Below are 23755 nucleotides of genomic sequence, written 5' to 3' on the forward strand. Positions count from 1 at the left end.
AACTTTCATATCTTTATTTGTATAAAATGTTTACAAAATGTTCAGTCAATTCATTGCATAATACAAAGAGTGTGTAGTTGTCTTACGGTATCTAGAATAAGTTGAAGTGATCACTTTTATAGCCATATCACCTATGGTGAATAACAGCAGAGGGAATATAGCATTGCAGGAACCGTTAATATGTCTGTTTATCCTTTGTCATCAGTAGTATAACAATACATGACAATAAAAACTAGAGTAAAAAAAAAATGAAAAGCTATGTTACATTTAAATCCTACTCAGAATATCCCAACACTAACAGTAGAATGAATTGGCTCACACTGGATCCTTCAGGAGTACAGTGGGATTGTCGTGCAGACAGTATCAGTCTTGGTTCAGTATCATGGCAACAGTCATCCAAACATACACTCCATGCACATCTACAGTTAGATCATACATGTCTCAGGCTCTCTGGTAACAAAACTATGCCATTGTGGCATAAAAAATGTCTCCTAAAAAGACTGGGATGTGTCACGTACATCTTTTGTAACATTACTACAACAAGTTTGAGTATGGATAAAAGTCTGCTTAGGGTTAGATTCCTTAGCCAAAGATGTGTACCACTAGGCAACGCAGTCCAACAAGCAGTAGAAGCTGTACCACCTTCTTTCTGAACTACCGATTTCCACCATATTTGGAGGTCCAGTCCACCCTGCCGTGGACAGGCTGCACAGCGGGAGCTCTGGTCAGGAGATTCCCAGACGTTTTCCCTAGGGCTGAGTAGCTGCTCCCCTTCATCTGAGTCCGGTCTGATCTCCTCTTCCAGCCCTCGTAATCTGCAGGAACAAGCCAGTTTGTTTATCTCCAATATATATTTACACATATAGCCAGGTGTCTGTCTTTATTAAGATCCCTTTTATGTGTGATGCAAGACACATCACATGCGTTTAAACCACACAATCCTATTTATTTTTAGAATAGGATTGTGTGGTTTAAACGCATTAAAAGAAAGAGATTAATATAGTACAGGTATTGTAGTTAACAAAACCAATAGACAAGGGAAACAACACAGAAGGACAGCTTTTTCTTCTAAAAAATATGAACACAAGGAACTAATAGAAACTTCTAGAAAATGGCAATACCTTCATTAGTTTCACTTAAAGATGAGTTGGATATGGGCTTGGCCTTTGCAGATTTTGGTTTGTCTTTTTTATTATCAGGAGAAGAAGAAAGATTGACTGAAAGAGTGAAGAAAGAGGAGAAACAGTCATAATGAGTGAGAGTTTTGATTGAAGTATTAATAGAGAAAAAGAGAAGGAATAGTCAGGCATACTGGCATAAGGACGACCATACGAGAGAGCAGTCATTCTTACAGAATGTAGAAACAGTATTTACTTAAGTTAATTTTAGACGAACAGGTGGTGGGGGATGTAATCTGATCTAAAAGTATCAGCAGTCATTTTGTAAGCTTTACATAAATGGAATAAAATCTTACTTGCGTGCTGGCCAGCCAAAGGGGCAAGCTGGATTCTCTGTCCCACCGAGCCCACCTCTTTCTTTTGAAATGAAGGCATATAAGCACCAGAGAGGTTGTATTTGGTGCTTACAAAGTTCCCTAAAATAAAAGAGAGACATGGGTCTTTATTTAGTTATGTGCTTTATTGTTATACCCTCCAGGTACCCAGGCAGCATGGGTCAATGTCATATAAGTTCAAATAATGTGAAACTTTAGTAAACACACCTAATAGATGACTTTACTGATACTAATTATTTGTGTGAACATGTGAGGTAGCTCCTGCATATGCAGCAGCTACTGAGGACCCAAACAGTGACTAAGATCAAGTGTTTGAAGTCATTCAGCTTCTCTGGCGACGCCGTCGGTCTGCTTCACCAACGGTCACAGATAGCTATCAGTATAATTAGTGAAAAGCCTCATTGTTCCCTTATGAAGATGTTGTGGTTATAGTGCAATTTAACCACCTATTTAGCAACTGGGGTTCTTAGTTCTCTGGTTAAACTGTGTATTTGTACCCTTGTCTCCTGCAGAGCCTTTTAGTAGCCGTTTTCTTTCACATGTTAAGTCGCTGGCTGAATACCTGAAGCTTGTTGCATTGGCCGCAATACTAACTACAATGTTTCTACACAAAGGGAGAGATATCTAAATTTACATCACTGCTCCCAACTGTAAAACACAACAAAACAGTTCACGTGACGTCATCTCAATTAAATACCTTTGGAGAGATCGATTTTCTCCAGAACTCTTTCTTTAACAAGGGTTTTCTCTGGTGGGCTATCCACAGATTTGGAGTAATTCTCTTCTAGTCACACAGCCAAAAGTAGAGTTGGAGGAGATATGCATGCAATCAGAGAGAAAGAAGACTGAGAAAACTGAGAGAAGAATATGTTAGCACAGATGCTTATGGTAACAGAAAGATAAAACAAAAAAGAAAGATACCTTTTTCCTTGATTTTAGTAAAAAAAAAATATATTCATGAGTAATGGGTGAGCAGTGTCAAAACAAACGTTAGTGTGCGTGTGTGATAGTGAGCGAGTGCTGGGAGGTGGGACAAATGAGCAGGGGGGTGCAGTTGATGGGCCATTTAAGGGAACACTTGATCTTACCGACAGCCTTAATCTCATGAATAAGCAATAGTGAGGGAGAGACAAGGTGAAACAAAGACACAGGAGAAGAGAGGGAAGGAGGGAGCACAGCGGGGGCCCATATTGTGTGTCTGTCTACATGACAAATATGATTTATAGAGGCCGCAGACGCTTAGACTCACTCCTAACAAGGCTTTGGTCAATGGCCCCATAACTACTGATCAGGAGACATTAGCTGCATCATTAGCATTTACAGCCTTTGTGTAACAAAGAGGACAGATCATATTATGTAACAGTAGGTGACACTGACAGTCGCCAGGTTTCCACTGCCTGGCACACTGTAGTCATTATTTATATCTCTTTATATGTCTGGGTAAGTAGATTTATTGCCTAATTTTGTAGCCAAAAAAAATTTGTTAGCTCAGTTATAGATTTAGAAAGATTTCTCTGCATATTTTATGTGAGGTTCACAATGTCCACAGTGGGTACAATATGCTATTATGTTGTAATATTTTTGCTCAGGTAAGGGGTAAAATAAATATTGACAAAGAGGGGAATATTCACTAAAGAATAAGGACACAAAGACTAGTAAATGTAACAGGATACTTGCATTAAAATTAATTTCTTCTTTGGTTTTTTGTGACAAAATAGTTTTTTGATGCTACTTCTAATACGCCAATAATCAGGGAAAACCTCAGCAAGCATTTTAATGAATATCCTGGAACACAAGTCATTCACTTTCTGTCTACATTATGGGTCCTGTACACACTGTAAACACAGTTGTTTTGTTCAATATGATTTCCGTAACATGTTAGTGAAATCTGGAAACCCGAGCACCGTCCACTGCATGCTCCATCAAGCCTCTTAACACCTCTACATCAGTCCTCACCTGCGTTGGCTCTGGTGACAGATAATCCTCCTCCAATAGGAGCAAGTGGTTTGTTTACAGAGTTTGAGGAGTTCTCCCACAGGTCCCGCAGCGTCATACCACTCAACTCCTTATCTCCAGTTGTCTGATTCTTGCCAATCAACCCTTTAAGCAAAAGAAAAATGTGTGATAATTAATCAAACTACTAAAATCACCATGTTGCATTTCTATGATACTGGCTGATCAGGTGGCTCCAAATGAATGCAATGATGCCTTATTATTTTTACTTGATATGAGGATGATGCTCCTTATATGTGTTAGATTTATTGAGTGGAGTCAGTCACCATAATGTTTGCATTACAAATCACTACAGGGAATCTGAAAATAGCAACAAGGCCCTTCATCACACAATCACAGGACATCTGAGACAAAGAGAAACTGGGGAGCCATAAAAAGGGCACCTGTCAGCTGATTCCATGTAAGCCTGATTTTTAGTAAATTATTGACATTTGCATAAGTAGACCAGCTGATGAGTTTGAGGTTTTCTTGAGAAAGTAATTGTCATTAAGGACTTCTGAAAACAGGACATTTTTTACCTAGGCTACTTTTCAAAAGGTAATTCGATATACTAGCAGTCATGCTTGACAACAAGTCACCTGACACAGATACAACAAAGCTCATGAATACATTTCCTGGCAAGTTTAAGAGGGGAAATGATGCAAAACCATAAAGAGAATGGAAAAATTGTTTGTACAACACTACGTTATGGTGACCAATGACAAAGATGACCCTGTTTGCTGTTGGTCATGCAGTCTCACCTGGCAAGTACCGTGACTGGCTCAGATAGTGCTGTCGTGCAGCAGATCCTGGGAGATTGGAGTCCATTTGGCCAATCTTAACATTGTTAGGTAACTTAGTAACTGTGCTGAAGGAATACAGCGGTTTCTGCTCCTTGGGCCTGAAAACAGAAAAAACACAGACAACTGAAGGTCTGTGCCCAAAAAGTAATCTAACTTTCACATTAAGTCTTGAATTTGAGTCCTAGTCCTATGGGTGCTATGCATTTAAAAACAGACTGAATTATTGAGACAGATTGATAAAGACTGAAGAATGCTTCACAGCTAAGATAACCTGCTACCATTCTGTGATGCATGAGACATCCAAATTTAACACACATTTCTCGCAATGCAGTGAAAACCTGACTGACAGTTCTTAAATTTTTGCCACTCACTGTGGGCGGTGCTCCTTAGGGTTCCCCTCCTCCTCCGTGTTCCCCAGACTAGGTTTCTTGGAGTTGGAGGCAGCAGTTTCTGATGGGTCAAATTCCTCCCAGCTGTCCGAGGTCTTGGCCACAGTCTGGCCCCAGCGACGACGGCCACTCTTCACCGCCCCCATCCCACCACCACCGACGGTGTTCTCACTGCCCAGCGAGGCTGCTTTCTGCAGAGGAAGAAAATACAATAGGCACATAAACAGTCATGTTCTAATTGATAAAATCAGTCTTACTAACTCCAGCTCTCTGCTACTTTCATTGTACTACAAAGCTTTCTCCTTTTAGGAGGAGTCTAATATGCAAAGACAGGGGCCGGAAGGACTCCTTTATGTATTAGTATTCTGGGAAATCCAAAAATAGCCTATGAATCTGCATAATCTTAGGTGCTTTCATTTTTTCATTATATTGAACACAAAATACAATAAATAAGGTTCTGATTTGCACAAAGACACTCACTGCATGGCTGAGGCCTGCTGATTTACTCTCTGTTTGGGGAAGGGGGATCTGCTGAAGAGGCTGATGATGTTCCTGCTGCTGTTGGTTTCTGGAGGAGGATGTGGAGGCCTTGGACTCAGAAGAAGACTGCTGGGGATCAGTCTTGTGCTCCGAGGCCTGCTTCTGGGCGAGTGGCCTGGCCTGGACCTTCTTGACCTCCTGGCTCTGAGGACGAGGTCCTAAGATCTGGCCTACCTGGAAGTACGGGTAACGCAAGGACTAGAACAAGAGGGGAAAGGAATACAGATTGTTATTCTGTAATGTAGATGTTCTGCAATCATTGTTTTCTGCTACAATGAAGATTTCTTCACATTTCTGTACTCCATAACACTTGAGTCAAAGACTTGAAACCCTGCACATAAAAACCTTCACGCTCACACCTTTGTTTTTTATTCCATGCAAACAACTTTGCTGAGTACATTTAAAATAATCCAAATTGCTTTCTTAGAATGGGCTAAAACTTGACGAGCATCCTACACCTGGGAGCGTTGTCAGCAGAGAATGGAAAAGCATCGTCACCCCCACTGGAAAGATGTTTCCTACTCAGGCCCCACAGGGTTCAGTTCTGCTGTCTCACTGGAGTGTAAATTGTATTTAACTACGTGATGACCACATGTTGTCCATGTGAAACAGAGCACACCAGCAAAGGTAGAACATTTAGCAGTCGCAGAGGGAATGGCTTAAGCACTACTAAAAATGACAGGGATTAGGATGCTAATGCAATCTCAGTATTGGACCTACAGATAATCTGCACATAGTGGTGAGTGTTGCACTGTCACAGAAATTGTGTCTCTGAGGACAGGTGTGTTTTTTAGGTGTGTCCAAATATATCTTTAAAGTCCAGAAAAGCCAGAGTGCTCTTCATGATGTACAAGTTAAAAACATGAAAAACAATTAAAGCCATGACTGCTTACTGTTACCAGACCTTTAGAGACAACTGTAAAGCTCAGCTTTGCTCACCTGTACAGCAGTGGGTCTTTTTTTGGGGTCCCACTGGAGCAGGTCCTTCATCAGGGCAATAGCCTCATTGCTGGCATTTGGGATGAGGGTCTTTAGATGGGTCGGCACACACTGGGGGAAGCGAAAGTTCATAGCAGCAGCTAGTTGGTAGCCCTCTGGCCAATCCGTCTAAGGGAAGAGACAAATGGTTATTCATTATCATCTTCATAAAAATAGGGTGTTTACAGATTTAGTTGTTAACGTCATCACATGGGACCCTCAAAGATTGTTTCAGTGTGGACAAAATTTATTTGACACTGTCTGTGGCTATCTGAGTAAAGCATTAGAATCATATGAGAAAAATGGTGGGTGATGTGAGAGACTGCAACCAGGTTTTATGGCAATTTGAGCACCATTTAGCCTGTGAGGGTTCATAACATAGTGTATGCCTGTATGTAGATGATGTATAACAATGTAGATGAAATCCAACACCACTTAAACACATCTGGTCAGCACCAACCATTGCTTTGATGCAGTTAATAATCCTTCTTGAGAAGTTTCCCCTCTAGTGGCACTGAATGCCTGCCCTTGTAGTTGAGGTCACAAACTCAGTTCCAGACCAGGTTAAAGCAAAAATGGGCTCTGAGTGCTCTCTGCTTAGCAATCACACTAATAGGAAGTGATGTGGTGGAAAGCCATTAGAATGAGGTGGGAATCCTGTTCAGCATGGAGCACATTTAAGATGCTTTGCACCACACAGAGAGAAGAACACTGCTCCTGGCCTACTTATGTACTGCTTATTTTTATATAGTAAACAAATTTCAATTAATTTCAGCAGCAAGACATTTTTTGGTAATTACAATTAAAACCCTGAATAAAGGTAAATTCTCACCTTTTTGACGGTGCCAAGAACTTGGCAGATCTTAAAGATCTCATCCACTTCACTGTTCCCAGGGAAAAGAGGCCTGAGAGTATAGAGTTCAGCCATGATGCAGCCCACAGCCCACAGGTCAATAGGAGAGCTGTAGGTAGACGACCTGAGCAGAACCTCTGGAGCCCGGTACCTGGACAGAGAACATACTTGATGAACCAGCCAACAACTCCACAACTTCATAGCTTCATAAAACCAGGAGAATTCTCACAATGTGACTTTTACATATCTGTTGTGCTTGACCTTAGAAGCAGCCTTGCACACTGTAATTGATGCATAGGCTTTCTTCTGTGTTTTAGATGGCTGTTGATGCCTGGACAGTACTCTCACCATCTAGTTGATACATAGTCTGTGTAGGGAGGTTTGGACCGGATCTCTCTGGCCAGTCCAAAATCTGCAATTTTGACCAGTTCTGGACCCATGCACAGCAGATTCTCTGGCTTCATGTCTCGATGAAAGAATCCTGCAGAAATATCAAGTTGAGCCACTGTGTATAGGGCAAATGCCATTAAAAACGACGATTAGAAAAATGCCAAAATTGCAATCATATGCAACCCCTCTACATTAGTATTTTTTATTCAGTTCAAATGTGCAAAATTCAGATACCCTCTAGTGGCACTGAATGCCTGCCCTTGTAGTTGAGGTTACAGACTCAGTTCCTGACCAGGTCAAACCAAAAATGGGCGCTGAGCGCTCTCTGCTTTGCAATCACAATAATAGGAAGGGATTTGGTGGAAAGCCATTGAAATGAAGTGGAAATCCTGTTCAGCATGGAGCACATTTAAGATGCTTTGCACCACAGAGAGAGAAGAACACTGCTCCTGGCTTCCCTATGTACTAGTTATTTTTATATAATAAACTAATTTTCTCCATCATATCATTGGGGATATTATTTAAATAAATTTCAGATAACACAATATTCAGATACCACAAGAAAAGGAACACTGAGGAGCTAGTGAATGGATGCATATTTGCCTTCCTCAGTGGTGGCACAGGTTTGAAGGTCAGTGTATTTAAGGACTAAGTATTCTACATACTTTCATCATGTTCATTATTTAACCATGGCCACATTGTTTTTCTAATCTTAGCAAAGCTGTTTTAGTTACCTAATCCTATATGTTCAGTAATTCAGTTACCACATGCAGATTTAAAGGGAATGTATCTAAGTAAACACTTTGGCAGTGCATTTAGCAGTTACAGTATTAACATTAATAGTATTGACAGTATTAAGTAATACAGGGGGCATTGTATTTCCCTAGAAATGTATTTCGCTAATGAAAAGTAGTTGCATATGAGGGCAATTTGTAGACACAGTTATTACATGAGCCAAATTCTAAGCATGAAGAGACCTGGACAGAGACCTTGTTTAGTTTTGTTCTTAGCGAAATGAAAGTGAAACGTCTTTGCTGAGAAAACAAGTATACCTAAAGGAACTAAAATGTTTGATGCTATTATAAAATGTACTATGACCTAGCTCTGTTAAATATATCTATAAATAAACAGAGCTAATAGGCTTGTGGTGTTCTAAATTACAAGACTTGTTACAATATCAAACACACTCACACCAACAACTGAAAGGTTGTGCTACTTAAGCAGGTAAACAGGTAAGGTAAAGAAGGACAGAGTGAAGAAACCTCTTACCATGCTTATGTACAAAAACCAACCCAGAAAGCACTTGAAACATGATGTTCCTAATTTCATTCTCTGAGAACATCTTATTCTCTCTAACAGCAGAGCAAAGAGACCGAAAAGGAAAGAATGAGGGGGAAGAGAAATGAAAGAAAGCAGTTAATAGAAAGAAAAGAGTTTTAAAACTGCCAACACTACATATGATGCATTCCCACAACCATGAATTATAGAAATGCAGACCAATGAGTTAGATAAGGGCAGTTATGAAAGGTTCACAAACTACAAGATTCTGATCAATTAATATATCACCAATTTGACAATTCAGGTCTTTGGTGGCAATATCTCATACTTCGTTTTATACTTTTCTCATTGTATAACTATTCAATGAATCTTGCAGTATGTAACCACTCTCATGCATTTGAAAGGCATGAAGGGAACAGCGTACACCTACCATGTTTGTGCATAAATGACAGGCCTTGTAAAATCTGAAAGCTTATGTTTCTTATCACTGATTCAGGGAACAATTTTCTTCTGTAAACATAAAATTGACAGAATTCTCATGAACCTACTAATGTAACCAACATTACAGAAACATCATTATGTTTGTCTTTGTACACATACACTAGCTGGTAAAACAGAGCATTTATAAAAGTATACATTTAACCACTGAACTGACTGTAAATCATCAAGGGCTTGACTTGTGTGCAAGTGCAGTGGAGACACATGGGTTTCCAAACTAGCAAAACCATCAGAGCCTTCCCCAGAGAAGGCCATTTAAATTACATCAGATCATTCAAATTACATCACACCCTAAGTATATAATTTGGCCATGTTTCAGGCTTGTGATCCAGAGACGAAGCTCCTGACCAGATGCTAAGGTTTGGAAAACTTTGTGTTACAGTAATGGCATCAAACTAGACCACTGTGTTATACACCTTGTATTGTATTACACTGTAAAGCATTCTGTTCTTACCTGTCCTTCATAAGCTGGTAGAGATTTTCCTTCATATACTCAAAGACAAAGTATAGGTGATCGTTCTCTCTGATTACCTCCTTCAGTTTTACCACATTTGCATGGTTCAGCTTCTTCAATGACTGGTGTGAAAAGACAAGAATACGGGCACTCATGTAATGTAATAACAGCTTTATGTACGTGCAATTACACCTGTATAATAAAAATAATATATAATATATAATAATATAGATAATCTGAGATATCAGATTTGTTCAACAATGATATTAAATGTTTATAATTATGAATCAGAAAATTTAAGGGAGTAGGAATACTGTCAAACACTTGAATTACTGTTCCTGATTCTAACGTTGGTGTGACATTTTAAATATGTGTTATATAGCTTCTTAGGCAACTGTAACTGGCAACAGAGTTCAAGGAGCTGCTGTGCATTATTATTATTGCATTATTATTATTATATCACACAGCAATATCTTCCCAAGTAAACTTTTCATTTATTTTCATCTCATGCCTGCTGTTGCCAATGACTGGAAGTACTGCTGTTATACGGCATCCCATAACCGGCCCAAAGTATCACCATCCGTACCTTCACCTCCCTTAGGTTCATACATTCTTCCCATGAATAAAACTTCCTCTTCATTCTGTGAAAGAAGGATAAAACCAGACATTCATTTGGAGTACAGATCGGACATGCATCAATTGAAGAATAGAAGACAACACATTTGCAGGCTGTATTAATTACACCAGGCGTACAGGAAAGTCACTATCTTTACAATATTCCTTTGTGCGTCGCCACTCTCCATCAATAATTCAGCATTTGTGAGGCGTACCTAATTACAGCTCATTTTATTTCAAGAAGAAAACTAGCAAAAGCTGTAGATTGTTAAGGGATTGTAAACTGTATAGGCTTTACCATTGCTAGCTTTCTATGTTAATTAGGCGTAAAAAACACACTTGACTCAGCTGATGTATGAAGTCGTCAGTTTCATCGCAGTGTGTTTTGCTATGTACACTGAAACCGCATATCAGCTGGTATACATGACACCTTTATGATAGCTTTTCTTCTCTGATCAGCGTTACTTCTCCCTCCCACTGGAGTTATGTAAGAGTTACAGAACGTGTAGATATCTTTTTCAGCTCTCTGGGCATCAGCCAGTTTCGGTCGTCCCTTCCACAATGTCAGAAACCTGACACACTCCCTCTACTTTCACTCCCTTTCACCGTCACCACACGTATTGTCTTGCATGGTAACCAAATGATCAACCAGTGGACGCATCTCCCCAGTTCCTCATTTATTATTGAATCTTGCTGCCATGCTGCCGAAACAAAGGCATGTAAGCTAGTTTGTTTGTCCTGGTGATAGCAGGAAACCAGTAGCTCTTAGTCCTAGACTTCACTTTATATTTCTTTTATAATGACATATAATTCATTAAGTACTTCTGCTTTGTAAAACACTGGGGAGACATTAGCTGACCTTGAAATATACAATATATTTGGATTTACAGTGATCAATTACTTGCTTATTTTGTGGATGATTTTAAACAATAATCAATGTAAGATATGGGTAGGCCTACATAATATGGACTTTGTACTAAGCCTCATTCCACTTAACTAGAATAGTCAATACTGTAGGTTTGCTGAATTGTATAAATTCACTATGATGTTAAATAGCCTTAAAAACTGGAGAAAGACAAAATATCAACTATAATGCATTAATAAAACAACCAAACTCTTACAATATTAATATTATATCAATATATTGTCATGCTCTACCAAAGAGAGACAATATTTCAATCTTTAAGACTAAAATATTAAAATAATGATCAACATTTTCACCTCTTGATTGCCACCAGTTCTCCAGACTCGTTGCTTCTGCCCATCAGCACACTGCCATAGGTGCCATCACCCAGCTGCTTTAGGGTGGTGTAGCGATTCATCATCTCTCAAGACGGTTTCATCAGCTTGTTAACTTTCCTTATTCTTAAAACAAGTTGTGGAAACGCAGCGCTGATTCATTGATAAAATGTCTTTCCTGTTTCCTGTCCTCTTCTGCTGAAGGAATGTCTTTGTTTCACCTGCCTCTTCTCCAGAAGAGCTCAGTTGTTCTTTTCCAAGGAGGAAGGACTTTCAGTTGGCCGGCATGTGACGATGATCACCAATTCTTGAGGTTCAAAACTCATCTTGCTGTAACCGATCCATTGTTAGAAAGGTTGGATCCCAGTGGTGCAGGTCAGCCAGCAGTCGACACTCTGCCTCTGCAATCCTTAAGTGACAGAAAATAAATACACATCATGAGCAGCAGACACAATCAGCTACAAATACAATAAACTGCACAACAGTTAGAAGCTTTACCCACTCCTGTAAATCCCAACAAAACAGGATTTCTAAGAGATCTGAGGACAAAGAAAAGCGAGGACCATTTCTTATTTTTCCCTCAGTGAGGAGGATAAGGTGTGTGTCTCACTAGCAGGAGGCTTCCAACATGACCACCCAAGGGAGATGACACAGCCAGCCCTAGGCAGATTAGGCCAACAGGGATGTAAATAGGATGTTACATCACCATCATGCTTACCGGCATCCACTACCTTCCCCAAGCACCCTGCCTGGCAAGAGGATTTGACTAGCGCCACGGGCCACAGTGATCACACGTTATGTTTTATATTCTGCCTAAGGACTTTAAAAAAAAAAAAGATAGATGCAAAAAATGGTAAAAAATGCATAGCTGTCCTCGGTTCTGTTGTAGGTTGCAACATTCTCTCCTAAATGTTTTCCTTACTTTATTGCAATTGTATCATCTCCACATATATATTCTCACATAGGCCTCAAGTGTAACACCTTAAAGACAATAAACTGAGTAGCCTCCCTAAAACCTTTTAAGCCTAGTTTATCCTTTTGCATGGAGGATTAATGCTGGGTTATCTGGTACATGTTCAGTTTCTCAAATAGAAAACCCGGAGAAAGTCTTGGCCAAAAAAGCCCCAAAAAGTGTACACATAAATCATAAATACTATATACAACTGTTTCTGATGGTGAAAGATTACAAAAGTGGGAAACGGACAAAGAAGATGCTGTTCCTTTCTTCATCAACTCACATAAAGTTTCTTTTGAGCAAAGCATTTAACACTGCCAATAAAACAGTATGTCTGACAATAAGGGCAATTAAATGTCAAGGAAAACTCGGTTTGTTTGTTTTTTGTATAAACAAAAGTTAATGGCTGTGTTGGTTGCCAAAAAACAACTGATCTAAGAAATAATAATCATGTTGAAGGAAGAGGGTGTAAGGATTTAAATTCTATCTGTGAGCTATTTTCATGAAACTTTAGTTAAGTGTGGTAAGTAGAATCTCATTGAGTAGGTCTACTGTCTTCCTGTATTTAGATTAAAGGAAATTATGTTGCAGGTAAGCCAAGGCTAGCTGAACAAAATGAGATTAGTGTTTATTTCATTGAATGGGGCCAGGAACTCGGATCCAAAGAGAACGTCCAAACTGGATTTAGCTCTGTGACTCCAGATATAATGAATGAATCATCAGTGCAATTACAAATATGCAAATGTTTAAAGATTTGCCATCCTTTTTGCACACTGTATACAGCCTTCTCAACGTATCTTTTTTTTTTCCACTGCAAAGTATGCATGATTTCTCTAAACAAAACCCTGCATGATATCCTGAGTCTCACTGAAACAATAAGCAATAGCACAAGTGGAGAGGCCAGCCAGCAGACTGCAGGCCTGCACTCGGCTTTCACATATGGCAATCTGTTGTGGAGGGATTTAAAGGGAATTAAGATGTAGCCAGGCTACATGACATTAGGAAGCTATTCAAGGTCAATTATATTGAAAGCACACGTGGACACTAACCTGACAGTGGAAAATAAACAGAGTAAATTCAATTTGATCTTCTAAATGTGATTAGTTGGTCAAATAAATTACTGCTTTGTTTCCCATTAGTAGGCTAACTCTACCGTCTTATACATTCTGGCCTAACCAGCTAAACTTCAGTAAAATACACAGTGTCGTTTATCGGAAAAAGAGAAAGCATAGAGAAACATTTGCTGTTGACATGTCACGTTTTGACAGTTCAGTTCCTCAACCATCTTTGTTTTGGCCTCTATTTCCCCCCTTTTTCTTCATGTTCTTGCGGTTTAAAACTCACCATTATGGGGTGTAGTTGCTCTCCTGCGGTTTCCTTTGTCTGGGCCCGCTGATAGCGCGACGTTTCTCCAGATAAAACTCACGTAGTATCTAAACCGAGCTCTTACGACAAGGCGCGCGTGCGAATGCGCGTGACAAACTCCCCATGGAAACGTACACACAAACGCGACGCTTGTTTAGGTTGCCAGGTGACAAGTGGCTTATGAGGGCGCAGTGCTTGATGGGACTGCGGAAGTGTAAAGCTTTCACTTCGACAAATTGAGGTTGAATTTTTTGTTAATTTTAAACTGCATTGCTAGTAGTAATATTCCTGTTCCATGTAGTAGCCTAAATATGTTCCCATAACCTCCAAACCCTCAATAGGCTGACAGAGGGATTCGAACTGCACAAAGTGAAAAGCTGTGTGATATTTATGCGTAAAGTTTCACACCCAAAATGAGAAAGGTCAATAATGTGGTCCTAAACATAGCTGCTTAAACTGAAAGATGTCTGCCAAAGGAGGCGTGTGTCTCTCTAGCTGTCCACAACATTATAATGCTGAGTGAGAATGAGTGTGAGCTCCTCACTTCACCGCCTCTCTGGACACAGTGGCAGTTCAGGCGCTGCACCAATAGATGGAGCTGTAGAGCTGGGGGGCTTTTCATATGGACACAGACGCGAACACACACAGAAATCTCAACAAGTTTACTTCACTCCAGCTGTTTATTTACTATTTCACATCATATAGGCCAGTAGCCTAATAATCAGAGCATACAGATACAAGATATGTTTACATTATATCAATATTAATGTATAATATCTACGGGTATACACGTATATCTGTTCAGTCATCATATTATATATACATATTATTATATTATTATACATATTATATATATTATCATTATATACTGTTATTAACAATAACACTACCATCATGTCATCAGTACTATTACCACCATCTTGCAACTAAAAACTAAAAACTTTGCACCTTACCTACCTTTTTATCTTTTTTTTATATTTTCTATCCAAGTATTTTATTCTATTGTATTTTAATGTACCTGGATGCTATAACGACCCAATTACCCTTCGGGGATTTAAAAAATCTATCTATCTGTTTATCTTTCTATATTTCTAACAGCCCCAATAAAAGTAATGAATTTATTAATAGGCTATTATAGAATATATAGACCAAAGCATCAACACCTGTACAGGTTCTGATGTCAGCCCTGCTGTAGAAGCACTTAGAGGTAGTCATCCCCATCCCCTCGGCGGTTACAGATAAGATGATTCATATGAGCTGATTAATGGGCATTCATCCTCACAGCCCACAGGTCAAGGTTTGTGCTGTCTCTGAGCCACCAAAGCAAATACAGTTAGACAACAATATGCCGCGTTTCTGTGAGCGCGTCTCAGTGTTTGCGTGTGTCCAGTGGGTGGTCTTCACACGCACACACGAGGCAGGTTAAGCCAAGAAGCAGGAGAAGGGGAGATAACAAGTAGTTTTGCTCTAAGAGGATTATCACGGTCGTTAGTCACCCACTGGTCTTGTCAATGGATGCCCGCTTCGCCGGTCGGAACACAGCGCACCGCGACGCCATCCAATAGCCTACCGGGAACCGGGCGAGGAAACGGGTCACACTCAGATCGAGTGTGGGAGTCGGAGGGCGTTTAAAAAACGACATTACAAGATGGTCTGTAGTCGTTTTTATCTATTGGGAGCGCACGGGAATCCGTCACCGGGATTGCGTCTGCACCGGAGAGCGGTTTCCTGAGGGGGGGTTTTGTTGACAGGCCGTTTCTGACATGAAGACTCGACCTGCGGGGATCGGCAATGTCAATGCCAACTGGATGGGTTCGCTCCCCTCCAAGCTCAGTGCCATGCCTCTCAAACACCTCGCTGTGCCAGGTGAGCCTGTCGTGCGTAAAGATGTTTGAGCTCTCCTCTGCCTATTCATCTGCCCATCACACCTAGATTTAGGGTATTTTGGGAACTTTGAAAGGATAACAACAAAGCTGCAAGTCTGAGAGGAATGTAGTAATACAGTCATATTTTATGCCATGCTAAAAATAATACCACCTTTATGATTCTTAGAGCTCTAGGGTCATCCTTTTACTGTCCCTTTCCTCCTACCTTATCTTTACCGGCTTTGTGTGTCTTTTCCCACTGGCCCTTTGCTCTTCCATCCTTATTATTGACTAGATTACTTTATCTATTTGTTAAATTTTCTTTTCATTTATCATCACCATCTCTCTTCCAGGGTCTCATGATTCTTTTACCTACTGGGTGGATGTGCATGCTCCTGTGGGGCCCGATCAGAAGGCATATGTGAAGTACCTGGCCACTATGTTCAGTGTCTTAGCCAAGAAAGTCATGGTGAAGTGGTCCATGACCCAGGTATTGAGTTCGGATCAATGACATGTACAAACCCATCATGTAGGGAGCTTGGCATCGTGCAGATGACATATAAAAAGACATATGTCGGGCAGATTTAGAAAGTTTTACAGAATAGATGTGGTGGGTTTTGTATCCAGATGTAATGAATAATGTGATATATAATATCTGTATTCCTAGAATCTGACATTTAAAGAGCAGCTGGATGCAGGAATTCGCTACTTTGATCTCAGGGTCTCCTCAAAACCAGGCGAGCCTGGAAATGAGATCTACTTCATCCACGGCCTGTTTGGCCACAAGGTGAGCAGTGGATTCAATATTTACTGACATTTAAATGCTTATCATTGTGGCTGCTGTGCATGCCCTTATTTTCTGGTATGCCAGTATTATAATTCAGTGCTGAATGTCTTTGTCTTTCTCGATCAGATATTCTCCAGTCCTGAAATGATCAAATTTAAATGTATATTTTATATACATATATTTTAGCTTGTTCAAAAGTTTCTCCCCATAGTTTGTCTCATAAAACAGCAAGAACAGTGATTTTGTTCTTCCAACATTGTGTTATAGTTTCCAGCTGATGTTGTTCGTAGTAGGATTGAGGTGACGTGAACAGGGATCAAAGGTTGTGAGTTTAGTTGTAAACATCCCTGTTGGGTCAAGTGGGTCAAACTGACATGTGCCTGTTCTCTATATGTCACAGTGTTTTGCAGTGTGTCATGAGATGGACTTGTAGCTGTAAAATGATAGATTCAAGCTTGGTTTATAGCAGGAACAACAACTCAATGCCCTGTAAGAGTTTGTAATTATTATGCCCGTACAACTAATATTTGACACGTTTCCATTAGCTTTTTTTTTGTGATGCTGTTTTGTGCATTTGGGGTTCTAAAATTATGACTAAAACTGGAAGCAGTGGCCCTTTTGCATTCGTACATGACCAATAGACCTTTAGGTTTCATACAGCAAATGACTACCAACCTTTCACTCTGTTATCTCCCAAAGGTGAAGGATGGCTTGTTAGAAATTAACTCCTTCTTAAGCAGACACAGGAAAGAGGTGAGAAGTACTTTTAATATATTTTTTTATGATTTCTTTAAAGCACCGATATATCAGCATGACCATAGATAGATAGATAGATGGATGTAGCCTACTAACTGACTGATTTTTGTGTCACATTGATTTAGGTAGTGTTTTTAGACTTCAACCACTACTATGCAATGGACGCAGAGCATCATGTGTACCTCATCACCATGCTCCAGGAAGTGTTTGGCAGCAAGCTTTGTAACAACTCTGCAGTGGAGGTCATCACTCTGGACTTCCTATGGGAGAAGAAATACCAGGTGAAACCACAGCTTATTAATCACACCTTAGAAAGCAGTTTTTATTTCTTTCCATCTGAATTTGTTAGACTTTGTTGGAGATAGTTAGCATCTAGGTAAAGGCTAAGTAAAGGCTGTATGCAGGTGTGTGTTTATTGGATAGCCCACTTAACCTCGGTGGTCAGGTAATCCCTGCTTCCTGTGACTCTCCTGGACAGGAATTAGTTGTGAGCGTCATCCCATTAACACTCGTTCCACCATCCAACCCACCTTCCTACTTTCATGGTATTTAGCTTTTATCCTGTCCTCTTCACACTTTCTTTCTATTTCTCTTTGTCTTTTTTGGCTTTCCTACACTTTCTCCTTGCTAAATCCTCCTGCCTGTGCTTCTTTTACATCGATCGTAATCGTTCCTGTAGTTTTATCATCTCACACCGTCTTCATTTTTTCATCCTCCTCCTTTTATGTATATAAACATACTTCCTTGTAGACACGAGAAGCACCATGTACACACGCATCTTAGTGTTATATCTGCGTGATTCTAGGTGCGTGTCTGTGTCTCACTCAAATACTATCAGTTGAATTCCTGCTCCTGACCCTAATCTGTGGCTGGCTTAGTTGGCAAAGGAGAAGGAGAGAGAGAGAGAGAGAGAGAGAGAGAGAGAGAGAGAGAGAGAGAGAGCTAAAAGACTGTGGTAAACAGTAGACTAGCCAAAATGTGTTTTTATGACTTTAAACTAAAGTAATGAATTAAAATACCTATTTTATTGGGATATTCAGCACTGCTGCAGGTGAGTTTTCTATTAAGTGCATACAATGTGCAGCTAAATAGTCTGTTTCCAATTATACAATACAGGAAAAGTAGGCAAAATGTTACTATAAGTTTTTGGGTTAAAGTTGGCAATATGGTCATGTCAGAGCTATTTAGTGTATATGCAGAAGATGACAACTAATTCAAATAATTTCCATTACCTGATAATTAGTATCAACATGGGCTATCTGAGTGTTACCTGATGTTACTGTATATTAGGTAGCACATTCACGTAATTTACTGTCCGGCCCCGGCCGTGCAGTCTTTCAAACATATCTTCTAACTGTCTCTCAATTTATTTTTTCCTCAGGTGATTGTGTTCTACCATCATCCAACAGCTCAGAGTATCCCTGTCATGTGGCCTGGCAACAAGATCCCTGCTCCCTGGGCAAACACCACTGAACCCAGCAAGCTTATACAGGTCAGAAAACAACATTCAAACCCTGGCAGTGATAACAACTCACCAGCAGGAAAGCTCCCCATACATTCTGCTTTCATCTCATTCACTGGAAAATCAATACAGATATCTGTGATTCACTATTTCAGCAAGATTCAGCAGTTTATAATATCTTTGACTTTCTGATGTTTGTAATTTTGTTTAATAGTACATTTAACCCTGTTCTTCAGCTCTACGTTTCAGTCTCTTACAACAAATGTTGTATTACTAGCGCTCTTTATGTATGGTCTATTACCAACATATCAGTGAACAACCCTCTCCCTGCATCCTCTCCGTCCTTTCACTATTGTTCTGTTCATCTTCCTCTTTCTGTACAAAACTCAAACACGCCTACTCCACATACTCATCCAATTATACAAGCCATGTCTCCAGAAGTTTCACATTAAGGGATGATTTAGATTTTAGTTGTTTTGAGTTATTTGATTTATTAGACTGTTAGTGTCTGACACTCTCCTGTCTAGTTCCTGGAAACAACACTGAATGAAAGAGCCAAGCAGGGCTCCTTCCACGTGTCTCAGGCCATTCTCACACCCAGGCCTAACACTGTGGCCAAGGGCCTGGTCTGGGGGCTACGTAACTACCTGGTGGAGAGGTCAGTGACATGGTTTGGGGGGTTTTAGCAGGTTGTGACTGAGGAGGGTGTGGTGGAATATTGTGGATGTGTGTATATATGTTAGTTAGTGTGTCAACTTCTTCTGTAGTTTAGTTTCATCAGTTTTAAATATGAGAATTAGGAATCCAGTCCAAGTGTGTGAGCATGTATGTGCTCCTGCGTCTTTGAACCTTGTCCTCTTGTCTTAGGCTCAACTCCATGTATTTACTTTATTCTGTGGCCAGTAGAGGGCAGTACAGTAGGCTAAATTCTGCAAATTTCTGCAACAAAGAGGTTTGCCAGTTTTGAAAAGGGAAAATAGAAAAAGCCCTGTCTTTGTGTCAGCACAGAATGCATAACAGCATAATGTTTTAAAAAAAAAAAAAATTGACATCAAAACTGAACATTTAATGTGATTAATACAGGAACCCAGATAAAGCAGTCTGCATTCTCACATTACAAATTAATAGGAGTGATTCTTAGAGTATGTGTTGTCCATTGCTGTTTTAAATCCATGCAACCATTTGAAGGCAGCAGGACAGGCATGTTGATAAATCAGAAGCCTTTGATTTAAAAAAGTGCCATGCCAGAGCACAGGGCCATTATGCATGACCGCTCACCGTGTTTACCTTGATTAAATCCGATAACACCAGGCTGCTACAGCATTACCTCAGACACTTCTACACACATCAGACTGCTCGGTTTACTCAGTATAAAAGTATATATTCTGTTGGCTTATCTGTCCATTGCCTCCCTTTAAACTACATCTGGCAAAAAAGGCCACAAATCAGTAACAAAAATTATGCTTCCAAGAGCGCATTCTCCCATCCTCTATGAGGATGTGGTGTAGTTGCAAAATGGAGTGGATGTGTCTTTTATTTCCGTAGAACATAAGAGATTGATTACATCTATAGAAAAAAATAACTCAGTCTAAGCATGCTTCTTGATGTTTGGCTTCTATGTTACAATATTCACTTCACTGGTTCATTTCACTAAGGATTAGCTTTAACCCTCTTGATCCATATCCCAACTATAGAGGAACATATTTCTTCACTCAGATAAGAGATCTTACTTCCCTAGCAAGGACTAAATTATTTGCTCAAACTTTAGCGGTCGTCTAGCTCGCTGAGCCCAAGATCTAAGTGGAAATGACAGTGGAAATCCTGACTTAGAATACATACCCACCATACCCTTACATGTGAGAGAAACAGCCACTGACGCTGGTGTATAAAACTCCTGAACGGACTCTCTGGCGAGACAGGAGGTGGCCTAATTTTGCACTTCCGAGGAAATGGGATTGTTTATCACCGCTGGATAAACAACAGACTTCCTGGTTTTGTTCTGCTGTCGGCTCAAACCTAGTGGAGAATTTAAGGGTGTTAGAAGTGATACAGCTACAGAGTCATGGCGTGTGTGTGTGTGTGTGAGTGTGTCTGTGCCAAGAACCAAAACAGAATATGTGTGAATGCAAAGCAATGATTTCGAGACAATAGTGGCAAAGTAGTCTCTCACTGACTGACAGACACAAACATCACTCCCTGTAACTTTTTTCCATCAGGTCCCTTTTCTCCTGGCCCATCCAGATACTGTATCTCTAAACCTTATCAACAGCGTTTCATGAAATTTGGTTGGCAGATAGACATTCAGCCAAGAAACAACAGATTAGAGCTTGGCAACGTAATAGCCATAACTATAAACCTTACAGAGACAGAAACTTGGCACTAGATGCTTTGAATATGTTTGCAAGGTCAGGGAATCAGTCTCAATTGAAATTCAAGTGACAAGATGTTAGGTGTAACAAAAATTGGTGTAATTTTTTGCCTTCTAATTCAGTCTTTCTTCTCTTGTGGCTCTAGAAACCTACCAACCATCATGTCCTGGGTTGAGGCTCAGAGGCCCGGGGTGGACGGGGTCAACATCATCACCTCTGACTTTGTGGAGCTCACTGACTTTGCCAACATTGTCATCAAACTCAACAACCTGCTGTTGTCTGAACATGACCACAAACCAAGATGACACAACAACAAGACAAGCGTGTGCTGACCCACAGTGCGGTAGAGGATGGAGGGTAGATGTTGGATAATAGCTTACTGAACGCTGGAATTCTGGGAACTGGTTTAGTTAATTTTAATAATTAATAATGTATTATTTTACATTACAAAAGCTTTATCATCAGCTACCACATAGCTTTCTTTAGCTGACAAGGTTTAATTGTCTTGCTCAAGGACACTTCAGCAGAAAGATACACAAGGATACTGTAAGCCAGGTACCCTCTAGATGCTTGAAGAACATAAAACCACCTTATCTAAGAAGAACTCATCAGCTAACTTTTGGGAATTTGAACATTCCAGTTTTGGTTGCAGCCGACTCTCAGCCACAGTATCATGCAGTCCAAAAGAGGGAAGGAAGCTGGAGCTCAGAACACAGGGCATGCCCTGAGGCATTTTCTACCATCGTCATAGGGTTGACCAAATCAGTCATACCACAGCTCTGTCCTCATTTTCGTCCGGCTGCCTTTCCTACATTCCCTTTTGAGGGAAAATATCACGTTGCTACAGAAACAGACTCCTGGCTACCTGTCACCTGGACAATGGTCGCATAACTCAGGGATTAAATGTATACGGTTTCAAGCATCGTAAATATTACAAAAGTTGTCTTTTCTTTTTGTTTTTCAAATGTTCTGATCACATCATAGATAAATTTTTCAATTATTGTGAAAGCCAGGATCACATATTGCACTTTTTTTTCCTTTTGCTTTTTTTGAAATGCTGTATGCATAGGTATTTAAGGTATCGACTTAATCAGAATTTGCATATCCAGTACTGGAATGAAAAGCAACTGGGACAAACTCTTGGTTCACAGACTACTAATACATGCAACATTTTGTTAAAGAATTGCAGAGTTTGAAAGAAAATGCTCAGAATGATGGCAATGGAATTTGTTTACAATGCATTTCAAACACACTAATAATTGTTAACACTTAACCAGTGGCAAGTTGTGTTTTTAGCAATGCACTTGGTGTTTTTTTTCCTATAATTTAGTGAGCATAAGGGGAAAATAGAGACTGCAGTATTTTTGTTTCTATGTTAAGCATGCCTTGTGAAAGAGGTCCCACTATGCCAACACTGTCTCAGCACTAATTGGTCTGTGTGGTTTAATTAGAGGTACAAACAGTGCCACCTTTAAGGGATAATTGCAGAGGGAAAGCCAAATATGTGTGGAAGTTGTGCCACAATTCCCATAAAACATGTGCACCCATACATATACACAGCTATAAATGTTTATGTTTACAGTAATTTTGCTCAGAAATCTAAGTCTTTCACTTCCATTCTTTAGCTAAATATGCAGAAATAGAAGCTAGTTGAAAGTATGTGGGGGAAATGCACACAGCATTCACAGTATGTGACCATGTCCAGCATATGACAGGTTTCACTGAATAAAACAGACCATATCACATGTAGACACAGCAATATAGTCTGAAATATTTTATATGTATGTGTGTGTGTGTCTGCATCAGTGTGCTTCACTGTGTGTTTGTGTGTGTGTGTGTGTGTGTGTGTGTGTGTGTGTGTGTGTGTGTGTGTGTGTGTGTGTGTGTGTGTGTGTGTGTGTGTGCCTTGTGGGCCCAGTGATTACTATGCATGACATAGACAGTAGTGCAGTGACAGTCGCCTAGCATTCCTGTGGTCAGAGAAGGGAAGGAGAGGAGGAGAGATAGACAGCAGAAGAAGTGAGTTACACAGCAGAGGTAGTTAGAGAGCAGAGAGGAAAGAAAGTTCAACTGGAATGAAAATGGAGGAGACAGAGAGAGTTATCTGAACAGCTGTTTTTTTTCCTCCAGGAAAGTAATAATGTTTTTGTTTCATATCAACTATGCCTTTCTTTTTTTCACTCCCTGACTCACTTGTGTGAAATTGCCTGTTATGTCCAGGCCGCATTGTTGACATGGTCAAGTGTGGTCACCAAGCACTGTGAGGCACACACACACACACACACACAGTCACAAGCACAGGCACTTTAATTGTGGAGTAATTACACATACCACGGCAGGCAAGTGGGAGAGCAGAGAGCAGCAGCATCGACTGATGGAGAGCATTCCTTTGTTGTTTGTATTGGTCCTCTCTCTCTTTTCCTCTCTCTCGCTCACACTCTCCTCTGTATCCCTGTCGGCTTCCCGGGTTTCAAAGGAGAAGACGACGACTCAGGCATGCTCTTCCAGATGTAAATAAAGTCGTAAAGTAATAAAACTGCATTTGTGCTCCTGTGCCTGTGTTTGCCAGCCAAGATTTTTCATTATTCTACAAACACTGACCACCCAAAGTGGTGCAAGCATTGACACGCAGCTCTCCAAAACTATTTTTGCCC

General features: G+C 40.2%; 2 protein-coding genes across 9 annotated transcripts; one reads left to right on the forward strand and one right to left on the reverse strand.

The window, feature by feature from the left end:
* Positions 1 to 13987, reverse strand: mak (male germ cell-associated kinase). Of its 8 annotated transcripts, none has more exons than XM_051410978.1 (16): positions 13842 to 13987; positions 11525 to 11951; positions 10275 to 10329; positions 9689 to 9810; positions 8728 to 8810; positions 7417 to 7549; positions 7048 to 7219; positions 6177 to 6344; positions 5178 to 5435; positions 4680 to 4888; positions 4267 to 4406; positions 3470 to 3613; positions 2211 to 2294; positions 1475 to 1594; positions 1122 to 1217; positions 1 to 815 (listed from the first exon to the last, which is right to left on the reverse strand). In XM_051410978.1, exons 2-16 carry the CDS (start codon positions 11626 to 11628, stop codon positions 655 to 657), a joined length of 2049 nt encoding a protein of 682 aa, XP_051266938.1. In that variant the 5' UTR covers positions 11629 to 11951; positions 13842 to 13987; the 3' UTR covers positions 1 to 654. The 8 variants fall into 8 exon arrangements, with proteins under 8 accessions (XP_051266938.1, XP_051266934.1, XP_051266937.1 ...); XM_051410974.1 differs by having other exon boundaries at positions 2211 to 2297; positions 13842 to 13986; XM_051410977.1 differs by lacking the exon at positions 8728 to 8810 and adding an exon at positions 9167 to 9246 and having other exon boundaries at positions 2211 to 2297; positions 13842 to 13983.
* Positions 13988 to 15625: 1638 nt separating this feature from the next.
* On the forward strand, positions 15626 to 22850 carry plcxd2 (phosphatidylinositol-specific phospholipase C, X domain containing 2). The gene is made up of 8 exons (XM_051410991.1): positions 15626 to 15728; positions 16081 to 16217; positions 16395 to 16514; positions 17214 to 17267; positions 17396 to 17551; positions 18652 to 18762; positions 19260 to 19390; positions 21247 to 22850. Exons 1-8 carry the CDS (start codon positions 15626 to 15628, stop codon positions 21404 to 21406), a joined length of 972 nt encoding a protein of 323 aa, XP_051266951.1. The 3' UTR covers positions 21407 to 22850.
* The last annotated feature ends 905 nt before the right edge of the window (positions 22851 to 23755 follow it).

Source organism: Dicentrarchus labrax, unplaced genomic scaffold (genome assembly GCF_905237075.1).
Source record: "Dicentrarchus labrax unplaced genomic scaffold, dlabrax2021, whole genome shotgun sequence".
NCBI classification, from domain to species: domain Eukaryota; kingdom Metazoa; phylum Chordata; class Actinopteri; family Moronidae; genus Dicentrarchus; species Dicentrarchus labrax.

What these genes read in the sequence shown, in the direction of transcription:
- mak (XM_051410974.1), bottom strand. Translation starts at nt 11,628, where the DNA reads ATGATGAATCGCTACACCACCCTAAAGCAGCTGGGTGATGGCACCTAT. An exon ending in TGAACCTAAGGGAGGTGAAG is followed by an intron (nt 9,811 to 10,274) that starts GTACGGATGGTG and finishes TTTTCACACCAG; the next exon opens with TCATTGAAGAAGCTGAACCA. An exon ending in AAAGACCCACTGCTGTACAG is followed by an intron (nt 5,436 to 6,176) that starts GTGAGCAAAGCT and finishes CTCTTGTTCTAG; the next exon opens with TCCTTGCGTTACCCGTACTT.
- plcxd2 (XM_051410991.1), top strand. Translation starts at nt 15,626, where the DNA reads ATGAAGACTCGACCTGCGGGGATCGGCAATGTCAATGCCAACTGGATG. An exon ending in AACCCAGCAAGCTTATACAG is followed by an intron (nt 18,763 to 19,259) that starts GTCAGAAAACAA and finishes TCTCCTGTCTAG; the next exon opens with TTCCTGGAAACAACACTGAA. An exon ending in CGTAACTACCTGGTGGAGAG is followed by an intron (nt 19,391 to 21,246) that starts GTCAGTGACATG and finishes TTGTGGCTCTAG; the next exon opens with AAACCTACCAACCATCATGT.